General features: G+C 41.2%; 2 protein-coding genes across 4 annotated transcripts in view; one reads left to right on the forward strand and one right to left on the reverse strand.

Moving 5' to 3' along the window:
• Positions 1-4,022, forward strand: part of LOC109918434 (ras-related protein Rab-34-like) — a 25,794-nt gene extending 21,772 nt beyond the window's left edge. The window contains exons 8-9 of the mRNA XM_048612360.1: positions 850-957; positions 3,094-4,022. Of these exons, the coding sequence (XP_048468317.1) occupies positions 850-957; positions 3,094-3,161 (176 nt within the window). The 3' untranslated portion in view covers positions 3,162-4,022. The remainder of the gene's footprint in view (positions 1-849; positions 958-3,093) is intronic.
• A 5,561-nt stretch (positions 4,023-9,583) lies between these two features.
• zgc:174895 (uncharacterized protein LOC100126024 homolog) overlaps positions 9,584-13,179 on the reverse strand; it is a 19,938-nt gene continuing 16,342 nt past the window's right edge. For all 3 annotated transcript variants that reach the window (XM_048612416.1, XM_048612415.1, XM_048612414.1), the window contains 2 exons: positions 11,552-11,647; positions 9,584-9,763 (listed from right to left, as the gene is read on the reverse strand). In XM_048612416.1, coding sequence (XP_048468373.1) covers positions 9,591-9,763; positions 11,552-11,647 — 269 coding nt within the window. In that variant the 3' untranslated portion in view covers positions 9,584-9,590. The remainder of the gene's footprint in view (positions 9,764-11,551; positions 11,648-13,179) is intronic.

The raw sequence follows: 13,179 nt of genomic DNA on the forward strand, positions 1-13,179 counted from the left end.
TTTCTCCTCCACAGATGCTGCCAGACCTGCTGAGCTTTGCCAGCAACTTTGTTTTTGTTAAATGTTGTATTAATGGATTTCCTCACAAAATGCAGCCAACCGATTCAACAATCTGTTACTATTTTGTGAGTTTTTCAAAATTAAAATTGCGTATCCTTTTCATTTCCTTGTTACTCACCTTTACCATGTTAATATTTAAAGTGTAGCCAATGAACTGCAGTATATTTTGACTTGCACTTCAGACACAATGTTTCAAGGTTAGAACTTAGAGTCAGTTCGTTCAGTTGGATGGACGGCTGATTTGCAATGCAGAATGATGCTAACAGCACGGGTTCAATTCCTGCGCTAGCTAGGATTTGCTGTGAAGGTACTGCCTTCTTAACTTCATCCCTCACCTGAGGCCTGGTGACCCTCAAGTTAAACTCACCACCAACTGTTTCTCTCTAATGAGGGAGTGGGACTTTGGCTACATTCCATTGTTGACAGTTACAATGCTTGGGTATTTAAATTTTCTATCATCTGCACAGCCTCCCTGGACTACGCATAATTATGTCACTCAGGCAGTTTCCAAAGAAACTATGGATCTATGCATTAAAAGTTGTGTGAGAAACTAAGGGAATTTGGTCTTCCTTGTTTCTCCTGCTTTAAGGGCCAAGTGGCTAAACTTCTTTATTTGGCAGTTCCCCACTGTGCTTGTATATGTGCAGCACTACATCATAGTGTTGACATGCACATTTTTGCACTGCTGTGTTTGGAAGCAAGTTATGATTCTGAACAACAAACTGTACCAGTAAAATGCGCTATAGCATGTCAACTGAATGCTAATGTGTTGTTCTTCATTGACATTAGGAGCGAATGTAAAAGAGTTCTTCTTCAGGGTTGCATCGTTGACCTTCGAAGCTAATGTACTGGCTGAGCTAGAAAAGACTGGCCCCAGGAAGATTGGGGATGTTGTTCGTAAGTATGACCATTAATAAAGTACAATGTCATTCCTATTCTGTAGTAGCTATTCAGCTTCTCGAGGTTGTAATGGCAGCAGCAGTGATAAGCCATCCCTTTGGGGATACAGAGAAATGGTTTCAAATATGTATTTTAGAAGATAAGATTTCTCCCGAAACAGCGAGATGTGAATCTTTCCAAAACCAAATAAAGTCAGCCGTCAATTTCATCTGGACGTTATGCACCCCCAAACATGTTCCCGAACTACCCTGTCAACTGAAAATGTGTATTCGCCTACTGACAGCAAAAGGAAAACATAGAGAAAACTATTTAAAATATCTATCTAGATGGGCATGGAAGCATTCTTCAACATTCTCCAACATCCTTCAGTGAGATGTCATTCTCAACTACATAGTCTTCACTACACTGCTGTGACAAAAATGATAAATTATGGATTATCAACTTCCATTATCTGATTTTAACACTGGACTTTCGAAATGGTTTCGGAAGGCTAAGAATCACAGCCTTAAACACGACCACAGTAAACACTTGACGACAGGTCGAGCCAAGCTTCATGAAACTGGCATTAAACAAGAACCATTCAGAAGTGAAATTAATATTTTTATCAAAAGAGACTGAAACCAGTCAGGCATGAAGAAAGCTGTATCTCCTGTTTGATTTACACCTTTATGATAAGAGTCATACTAGTGATGAAAGACCATTACTTACAAATATGCAGCTTGAAGACAATGCACACAGATGTGGGGATACATGAATAACATATATCTCAAGGAATTGTTTCCAGCAAAGCAGAGGAGATGAGCTTGTGACCAGAACTGGAAAAATCTCTCACTCTGTCTCTGTCTGTCTCTCCCTGACTCTGTCTCTCTCTGTCGCTGTTTGTTTCTCTGTCTCTCTTTGTCTCCTTGTATCTCTTTCTTTCTTTCCTTCCTTACTTTCTCTCTCTTCCTGTCTCTCAGAAAGGATAAAACTCAGTAGATAGGAGAAATATTTACAGCTAATGTTGATCCAACACGCCACTGATCAACTGTGGTCTCAGATTAAAGCTTACACCTACAGGACACCCTAAGAACTCTTAAGAATTTTGCATTTTATAAAAATCATCCTTTTTTGTAATGGAAACTATTCACTTTTTAACTGTGTGCGTGTGCGTGTGCTTGTGTGTGTGTGTGTATCTGTCTGTCACCAGAGTTAGCAAGTGATGTATTTGCTCTCCCTGTCTTTGATTGTCTTCCTTACAGTCTAGATGTTTGTAGGCCCCTTTAAACTTGAGCCAATTTAATCTCTTAGATTCCCTTCGTGGAGAATGTCTTTGTCAAATGGGCGACTGCTTCTCTGCAGTACTTGAGACTCTGAAACAGGCAGCTCCTTCCTCGCAGTGTCTTCATTCATTGGATATTGGTTGTCTCTTCTCAGTGGTAACTTCCATGAAGTTGAATGCACCAGGTCTTTGATCAGCCGATTCTTATTCTCGATCTGCCTGTAGATTTGTGCTGAAGCATGTAAATGTTTTACTTCAACTTGTTGATTGGTTTTCAATCCTTTAGTCATCGGCAGCAGTTGCATTATTTCTGCTGTTCAGAGTTCGCTTTATCGCAAGATCTCTGTCTCAGTGATTAAAGACTCTTGCTGGAATAATAAAGAAGTTATATGTTCTGCTTGAAGTTGCCTCTTCTGAATCACTTCAGCATCTAACGTCAGTTTGGAATCTGTCACAGCTACTTGCTCACCAAACTGTGTTACACTCGAAGTTGCATCTTCATCAGTTGGCATTGGTAGTGTATGCTTTCATTGGGTATCTCATTGCTCTTTTAGTAGTAGTAATTGGGGCCGTGCGTATAAAGATTACAAGTGATATCCTAGCTGGAGCAAATCAGGATACTATCCAACTTGGCAGCCAATATGCCAGGGTAAATGTGCTATCAATTGACATAATAGCATTTCCATGCCTGGTGACATTGCTTAAAATAGACCTTGATGTCATTAGTTGAGTAGAGAAAATTGAATCGAGGTACAGAAAAGGGCAGGTTGTAAAGTTGTTCATTCTGAATTTGTTTTTGTCATAAAGTATTATCAGCCAGAATGTACAACCTTATGAGTTTACCTTTTTAACAATACTTTCTTTCTCCACAGGCATCAACAGCAATGACACAAACCTGTTTAAAAATGCAAAGAAATCCAAGCCTAATTGCTGTCAATGACAGAGAGCCGCACTGCCATTCTAACAGGTTACATGTTGCACTGCGTTCATTTTTAACCAAAGTTTTCTCACATCAACAAAATGTCACCAGCCACTTACGATTGCCTTTATAATGCATATCAATGTTAAGAGATTAAAGAGAAATGTCATTCAGGCGATATGCCCAGCAAGGAACCCTGTCCATTTGCAAATACTGCTGTCAAGCCTTTCCCATGTATTTCAATCCTGCAACATGTCATAATCATCAATGGAAAAAGGTAACATTCCCATGAACTGAAGCTCACTTTGATGTCAATTGGGTTGAACTCTGTTGTAACCAGGAAGAAAAACATTGTTGAAGATTTTGTGCCTCACACTGCTGACTTAGGACAAAAATAAAGAGCAAATGTCTGAGACGGAAACTAGAACAAGGTACCCACCAAAATTCCTCTTGGGGGTTTTCCTGGTTTTATATATGGTGCATAACAAGATGTGGAAAACTGGGCATTGAGTCTCACAGATTCTTAAATGAGTTCATTCAATTGATAATCATTTACAATATTAGAGAGAAAAATGGATGGTCTCTCTTACATGCTGATTTTTCTGCATTTGTCTCTACTGAGTAATCCATAGCCCCAGGTGCAGGACCAGGAAAATACCGTATTTGACAGTACAAGAAGACTCTGCAAGATTGCACGAAGGAGCGTCATCAACGATACTGTATTCCCAATTCTATAGCTGAACCAAAGTTTTGTCATGTTTGTATGTACTCAGTGCTGATGTGAGGAACTGCAGAGTTGGAGTGTTTATGTGTTAAGGAGACATTGTTGCCATGTTAGGATAGTGTGGAGCTGGAGGAACACAGCAGGTCAGACAGCATCAGAGGAGCAGAAAAGTTGATGTTTCGGGTTTATACCCTTCATCAGGACTGTTCATCATAGTCCTGATGAAGGGTATAAACCTGAACTGTCAACTTTCCTGCTCCCCTGATGTTGCTTGACCTGCTGTGTTCCTCCAGCTCCATACTGTATTGACTCTGACGTCCAGCATCTGCAATTCTTGCTATCTACCATGTTAGGACATAGTTGCGTGTACTTGAACACCAGGACCATTAACCCTGCTAGCAATACATGTTAATATACCAATATAATTATTATGTATATAATTTTGAAGTGATTCAACTGCTTCATTATCAACACAAAATGCAAGATATTTCCCTTCTGTGTCCTAAGTTCTATCCTTTTATGACACCTAACTTTATAGATTAAGTCCAAGTTTCAAAGTATAAAGGAAAGCATATAGTGACACCACTGTTTGCTGATTTCCCCTGCAGTGGACAAAAGGAATATTTTACCTGTGCAAGCAACCAGAAGATACATGCTGTAGTTACACAGGTGGAGACCAATGTTACAGGTCTCTGCCCCTTGACAAAGCCCCAGGAAGTTTGGGACTCTCTCAAAACAGGCAGAGTTGGACTGTAGCCCAGATGCAAGGGCATTCTGACCCTTCCAACTTATTTTCTTGCTCCCACAAGAACCAGATATCCATTTGGAAGGATGCCACAATGAAAAAGACCCTAAAGCTTTGTTAGTAGTTGATTTTCAGTTGAAGAATCAGAGAAGGTTGGCTGTAACCTTTAGCCAAGTCCTGATCCTTCTCAGAGAAATCTAGTCAGGTAGCACTGGAAACTTTCTTGCTGATCTTTTTAGGCTCTGCAGCAGAATAAGCAGATATGACCAAACGGTTCACTTGACATGTCCCATCAAATTATGGCTGTTCTAAAACATAAACCAATACACTTCACTAGATACCTGCTATGTTCATCCACTACCCAGGAAGAGCTGCCTGAAAATTTGCTGCTATAACAGCAATAGGCCATTGATCTCCTCAAACTGGTAAGTCATTCATTTAGATCGTGGCTCCATGACCCACCAATGCTCCTTAACCTTTAACACTGTTACCTAACTAAACATAAGTTCGGTCATAATTTTGTACATCTCAATTAAATTTCCCGCCAGGTTCCTCTTGTTCCACAGAAGAGAACTCCAACCTATCCATTTTTCCCTCGTAGCTAAAATTCCCTGTTCCTGACAACAGGCTTGTCACTCATCTCCGTTCCTTCTAGTGCGATCCTGTTTAACGCAATAAGCAGAACTCTGTGCAGTACTGTTCTTCAAAACGTCAACTTTCCTGTTCCTCTGATGCTGCCTGGCCTGCTGCGTTCCACCAGCTCCACACTTTGTTATCTCTGACTCCAGCATCTGCAGTTCTTGCTATCTCTGTGCAGTACTCAGTGTTTTCCAATTAATTCAAGAAGCTTGCTACCATCCTGAACAAAACAGTTTGCCTGATTGGCCTCCCATCCACCACCTTAAATACTCACTCCTTCCACTGCTAATGTGCCTTAGCAGCGGTGTGTACTCTCTAGTTTATGGACCATAGGAGCCCTTCGAGGCTCATTTGAGAGCAAACGTGTAACCTCTATCACCTACGACAAGTTGATGCATGTGAGCACCACCAACTGAAAGCTCCCCTCCAACCAGACACCATCCTGACTTAGAACTATATCATCATTCCTTTACATTTGCTGGATCAACATCCTGGAACCCTGTCCCTAACAGCACTGTGATTGTACCTACACCAGTTGGACTGAAGAGGTTCAAGAAAGTGTATCGCTGCCATCTTCTCAAGGGCAACCAGGGATGGAAAATAACTGCTATCTTGCCAGTGATGCTTGACACTTCTTATAGAGTAAAGTGCTCACATAAACCAACCTCCCTTCTCTCACCAGATCTTCTAAAATGGAAAGTGGTATTTGAGCAAACAACCTGGTGACTTCTAAGGTGCTGAGTTCGACTAAATTTTAAATTGTCTGTGAAATGTTGCAGTCCAGCAATAGAAGCCGTAGAGACTACAGTTTTTCAGAAGAGGATAAACAGAACAATTCATATTTGTAAAGGGGATAAGTGCAATTGGTTGAAAATACTCCAATATAGTATTATTCTTTCTATACAGGTTATTCAAAGATAATCAAGTTTGACATGGCCTTATGATCTAGCGTACTGGCATTGTAGCTTCATAAATTATGTATCCCAAATTTAAGGAATGGAATTTAATAGAAGCAACAGTGAGCTCATTACAGGCCAGAGAGCTGGTGGCAATCTCCCTGCAACCATTTCAGGGCCCCCACCTCTGCCAGACTCGATTAATATCAGTCAGGAACTTTACTGGTTGGTGACGGAGTCCTTGGTATCTTTGAGGTAATTTCCAATCTCTGTAAGCTGCCTGCCAATTAGAGGCCATCAGCTCTGTATTGCCAGTGGAAGTGGTGGTCACAGCCAGTACTACAGTAGGACCCAAGAGTAGGAGCCCTGGAGGAAGGCTGAGGTGAGATGACCAGGAGGTCTCGGTGAGGAGAGGTTTATGAAGGGTTGAGGATGTCACTTGAAAGGACAGGCAGGGAACTTCTTACAAGGACAGACATTGCCATCGGTGAGGCATTCTTTCAGGCAAATAAGTGCAATTGCCCGTTCGTTACCCTTTCCCCTCCCACCCCACTGCTCCCAACCAAGTTTTGTGAGGAGTTTTCCCTAGGCCTTTTCCAGGCCACAGGATTTCTGAGTCGTAGCAAAGATGAGAAACCTGGGTGTGTCATTTTATAGACTCCTCTGGAAATGTCCCCTGCCTCCACACCACAACAAAATCCTGCACCCCATTCCCTTGCTGGTTGTGAACAACGTTTCCCTGCTCCCAGGGACTAACTGGGCCTCCCTATTGTCAGCATCACTATCATTCTATGTACTGGTGGCAATATAATGTTGTTCAAAGTTCTTCTTGCACATCAAGTTAAGAACTCTGTTCCATTATACATTCCAAATCCTTATTTCTTTGACTTACAACAAAAAGTGATGCCCAAATTGTTAGAGAACTATAACTCATAAAGAATGTTACCTTCATTTCTTTCTTCTTTGGGATTATTGAGACATGTTTCTGCCTTTTTGGTTATGAGTTATTTTGCAATAACCCTGGTTCCATGAAAGGTACTATGTAGATGCTAGCATTTTATTTTTTTTTAATATTTTAACCCCTTTGCTTTATGTGACTGCTGCAATGATCTTTTCCCAAATAGCCAAGTTTTTGTGGCCTTCTAACCAGCAGCCCTCACCCAGCCAAATTGTTTGCCTGGATAAAAGCCATTTGTTAGATCTTACATTCTTTGGAATGCCTTGAGGAAGTGAAAAAATAGGCTCTTCTATATGACCTCTGGATAAATCTGAGTAACAGCAAACTTTCTTTGATAGTATGTTGTGAAAAAATTTAAAAGAAATTTCATGGCCCTAAACTTCCTTGATTTATAATATAAGTTTATCCAAAGTATGTTTTAACTTAAATTCTGAAGAAAATATATCATGTATTTTAACCTATCAACCAACAAACAAGACATTCTTACAACTGAATCAGGTAGATCTCAGAAATTTACTTGTTGGATATGGACGGATTTTAACTTTGGGGGTCAGGTGAGAATGAGGTCAGAAAACAGCTTCCTTCCTGTAATCCTGTTTTACACACCCACTTGATTTTCCTCCTCATTGACTTCCTTGGATGGGAAGGACAATTAGATGAGTTGTGTGATGGGTAGTTTATCCCAACCTCCCCAGCCTGCCCCCGCCAACAGTTAATATTTACCACATAGTGGGGTCATTCCTCAAAATAGCCTCAACAACCTTTCTTTATGATATGAGTGTTTACAATATTGTGGGATAAATTCTTTCTCCAGATTACATATAAATTTAGAGATTAAACGTTTGGACAAACCTATTGTTTTGATTTACACTTTTAATTGATTGGTCATTTAGGAAGATTAATATATGGGAATGATTAATGGTAAGGATATTGATAAGTTAGCCAACTGATTTTGAAAGTGCCACAGATAGAGAAATGTTGAAGTCATGCTATCTGACATCTGTAATGAATCCATTCAAAATGAGTTAAAGACAATGGGATTTCATGCAAACTTATTGTATTCATCACTAAAGTGAATTTTAGTGCAGTTTAGATTTGCTTGCTATTGTGAAGGGAGTAAGGACTTGGGAATTGAATCCAACCATATGAAAACCCAAAGTCATTAATCCACAGTTGAGGTAAAGAGAGTGAAGGGGACAATGATTATTTCTATGATGACCTTACACAGTATTATATGCAAGCCTCTTGATAGGAACACAGTTGTTTCCTTCATCTTTGTGGTTACCAAGATTGATAAATCATTTCTTCTCTGTGTCTACTCATTTTGGTGATCATAATATTTTAGAAGTCACAGTTTTATGTTCAGATTGTTTTTTATTTTACTTTACAGTAGAATGGTATATGTTCCTTCAATAAAAATATATTCGCTGTTTTAAAAGCCATCTCTTCAAGAGTGAAACTACTTTACAGCCTGAGGTCTGTACAACGTGAGAACTTTGTAACAGGTTTAGAGGCAAATCAAGTAAAATGAGAAAAGAAAAACATGAGCTCCATTTCTGATCAGAATGTGCTAAACATTATCCGTCAGCTGCAGGGTTAAGACCATGAGAAATAGGAACAGGAGTAGGCCATTTGGTCCTTCAGGCCTGCTGCAACATTCAATAGGATCATCACTGATCCGACACTCCTCATGTCCATTTCCTTGCCCTTCCCCCAAAGAGAAAATATTGCAATGCGTGCATCCCTCATTTCCTCAAAATGAACCACGAACACTATTGGAGAATGAGACAACACAGTGTGGAGCTGGAGGAACACAGCAGGCAGCATCAGAGGAGCTGGAAAGTTGATGTTCCGGGTTGGCTGCTGCCTGGCCTGCTGTCTTCCTCCAGCTCCACACTGTGTTATCTCTGATTCCAGCATCTGCAGTTCTTGCTATGTACACAATTGGAGAATGTTTCCTTTGATGATAGAGACTGATGGTGGGAGTAAGAATAGGATAAAAAATTAAATAGTTTATGGACCAAAGTTAAAAACTTCAGGGAGGTGTAGTTTATAGGATTAATAAATATATGTTAACAGCTAAACTGCACCACCACTTATTTCAGATTATTTTAGATCACATGAAACTGGAATATAAGCATAAAATTCTGGTGGTGTCCGATTTAAGCCTCTCTTATCCTTCTTGTAAAGACTAAATTCAGGTAAATGGCTGTAGAATCTCTTCTCTCCAGTACAACCAGATACAACCCTGATGTTACAACACCCAGCAGTGCTCTCACTGGCCTCACAGTGGAGTCTGCCAACTTCCACTGGAGTTAGCTTTAATCTCCTGTGCTTCTGCCTCAGGTACCAGTCCACCACCCTTATTTGCATGGCATAAAGTTACCAATTGACTCCTGTCTCTCCCTAAAAAATTGCATTTCTCACTACTATTTCTGATGTGCACAGATCAATTTAAAAAATGAAACGTCAGGAGACAAATGATGCTTCACTCAGATTTATTTTGCACATCTGGAATCTTTGTTTCAAAGGCTTTGAAGGTCTCCAGGTATTTATTATTGAATTGTGGCTGCAAGTGATCAGGGACACAGGTTGAACATTTATATTTCTCTTTAATTCGCTTGCCTCCTTCGCTGTCCTCAATGCAGATTGTCGCAATGCCTATAAAGGGAAGAAAGAATAGTACAATACACAGAAGAGAAAGATTGCAAAAAGAGGATGCAGTTTCACCTACCCCTCCTCAGTCAAAACTTTGTCTCCTACCCAAACGTAACACTGGTAAGCTTTCTGCTATTTGTCCAGACAGGACATCTATTTAGCAGCACAATAGCTTGCTAGGGTATTTGAAGCTGAGTATTACAAATCCCAGTTCCCAGTAATATTTCTATGCATCAGATCATACTAATGAGTCAAGCTGGCCAACTAATAGCACTCTGGTCACCTGTGAACATGCCAGGATCATGGTTTGGAACTTTGAGCTTGCTGTAGTTGGATATTTTCATTCCATCATCAGGCATGGAGCCATGTAGTCTCTGAATGAACTCAACCCCAAATAAAGCTCATACATTCACTTTCCCTTCAAGAAGTGTAATAACTAGTTGTTCAGCAGTTTGCATTGGGTTTAGTTAATAGTGAGATCCTGTAAGCATCCATGATTGGACAATTACTCTTCATTTCAACAATTTGGTTGAAAAATGTGGGAGAACAGTTCTTATTTTAATGATTCAATAATGTCTGCAAGATTAAACATGTTCTTCACACAGCTCTTTCTTTTGTACTCTTATGCTGTTTCCTTTGTTCTCTTTTTCCTACTTTATTATCAATCCCTGGCTCCTAAACATTAAGATAAACAAGGACTATGAAGAACTATCGGATTGTAGCTGTCATTCTCCCAGAATCCTGGTGTCCATTTTGGTTGGGTGGATTTCGCCTAACACAAATTAAAACTTTGTCGACGCCTCATCAAAATGAAATCAGTGATAATTTGGAGTGGTCTTCATCAGTGCAAAGGAAGACATATGTCCTCAAGGACAGGAAGTCCCACTCTTGAGAGCTGCCACTCAACCCGATTGGAAGAAGACCACAGTGGGACTACAAAGGGACCCAAGGAAGAAGTGAAGAAATCTCCTGGACTTCAGGGCAAATCTGGGGATTTGGGAGGGAACAGCTGCGAAATCCCATCAAGATAAGTGGGTTGGGTTAGAGAGGCCAGTGAGGAAGGGGTACATGTGGTGCATAGATGGGGTTTTCCCCCAGTTAGCACAGGGGACCAATTCCCAAAAGACCTAATCCATGTTCTTATTGGACAGCAGTCCACTTTATCAAAGCTGGACTGCTCGCCTTCCCTCACAGGTTGATAAGTTGTGAATAAGATCTGTTTCTTTTCTCTTTCTCATGGTGATTTTTTTTCTTCGCTCCCGGACTCAGAGCAGACCTGGTGAGGTGTCCTCTTGGCCTGGTCTCTCAGCAGCATCTGGCAGTCTCTCAGCCTGGTGTGGTGGTATCTCGGCCCGGTCTCTCAGCAGCGTCTGGCAGTCTCTCAGCCTGGCGTGGTGGTGTCTCGGCCCGGTCTCTCAGCAGCGTCTGGCAGTCTCTCAGCCTGGCGTGGTGGTGTCTTGGCCCGGTCTCTCAGCAGCGTCTGGCAGTCTCTCAGCCTGGCTTTTCCAGCAACTTCTGTTTTTGTTTTAGAACGGAAAATATATGGATGAGATGTTGCCTTGGATGGAATGTTGTTAGGGTGGCTGAAAGAATCATTCTATCTGCTTAACAATGTTAGAACAAAATTGGACATCTTCATGGTGCTGGGGAAGGCGAAGTTTCATATCCCCCTTCAACAAGGATGAGCCAAATGGCCCTCCCTCACTTCTCTGACAGCGATGTTTGTTGTCTGATTGCAACAGCAGAATGGTGCGAACAGAATTTTAAAAATTTACTTTTTTACTCCCATACCTGCTATAGTTCCACCTTGTTCTTCAATGAGTGCAATTGCAGCTTCCATTGTGCCTCCAGTCTCAATCCACTGGTCCACCAACAGGACCCTTAAGTCTGAAATCAGAATTTTCAAAGCATTTTTATTCTTTTGGTAAGGTCTGTATTTTTGCCCCACCTTTGTTTGTGAGTAAGTACTTATCGTTTGCTTGGCAATTTTTCACAATAAACTCAATGGAGATTTGTAACCCACAAACCTAGTTCTACCTTTGTGTAGCACACCTGCTTTTTGATTTAAGTCATCCATCAATGAAAGGAAAAGAACAAAACAGAGAATTGTGTTATAGAGACCACTGAAGAAGAAATCTGTCATGATCAACAAGCATTTCTTATTCTGGACAAGATGTATTATCCTCCAATTAAACAGAGGATTATAAGGATAGGCTGCTCTTTTTAGGAGAAGTTGATCGTTGATATTTTCCCTTAACGTAAATTGGCTTTTGTATAAACCAATGGCCAAAGTAACATTTGTGGCAGCAGAAACAGTGTCTATTCAAATCCCGTACTGTTAAGTGAAGAATCATAAAGTGCCCTACAGTGTGGAAGCCAGGCCACTTGGCCCATTGACTCCACACCAACTCTCCAAAGAGCATCACATCCAGACCCAGCCCCCCTACCCTAACCCTGCATTTCCTGTGGCCAATCCACCTAACCTGCACATCTTTGGACTGTTGGAGGAAACCAGAGCATCTGAATGAAACCCATACAGACACAGTAAGAACATGCAAATTCCACATTTACAGTTGCCTGAGGTCTGGAATTGAACCCGGGTCCCTGGTGCAGTGACGCAGCAGTGCTAGCGGCTGAGCCACTGTGTTGCCCTAAGAGGAAGGGTAAACATTCAACACTTCATAATCATGGAGCTCCACCAGAAAACAAATCACCTAAACTTGCCAAGTTCCGATTTTGCTTAAATTTCTCTTGGTAAATTGTTCATATCTGAAAATATTGTCTCCACAGAAGCTACGAGGCCTGCTGGCATTTTACGTTTTTGTTTCAGGTTTCCAGCATCTGCAATATTTTATTCAAATTGGTCATTTGTCTACATCTTGCTATGTGCTATTTATGCTTACACAATAACAATGGCTGTACTTGAATGTAATTCATTTTTGCATTATTCTAAATATTGATGTCTAGATGCAATTTCTTCCTAATATGCTGCATATATCATCTTGAGGTGGTTTGTACTCTTAACTTCCCTGCTAAACAATAGAGTCTGATCTTAGACAACAAGGTGCAGGGCTGGATGAACACAGCAGGCCAAGCAGCATCATAGGAGCAGAGAGGCTGACGTTTCGGGCCTAGACCCTTCATCAGAAAAGGGGGAGGGGAAGGGGGTTTTGAAATAAACAGGGAGAGAGTGGGAGGCGGAGAGAAGAGGGATAGAGGAGAGGATAGGTGGAGAGGAAACAAACAGGTCGAAGAGGCAGGGATGGAGCCAGGAAAGGTGAGTGTAGGTAGGGAGTTAGGAAGGGGATAGGTCAGTCCAGGGAGGACGGACAGGTCAAGGGGGCGGGATGAGGTTGGTCGGTAGGAGATGGAGGTGCGGCTTGAGGTGGGAGGAGGGGATAGGTGGGAGGAAGAACAGG

Source organism: Rhincodon typus, chromosome 26, assembly GCF_021869965.1.
Source record: "Rhincodon typus isolate 14 chromosome 26, sRhiTyp1.1, whole genome shotgun sequence".
NCBI classification, from domain to species: Eukaryota; Metazoa; Chordata; class Chondrichthyes; order Orectolobiformes; family Rhincodontidae; genus Rhincodon; species Rhincodon typus.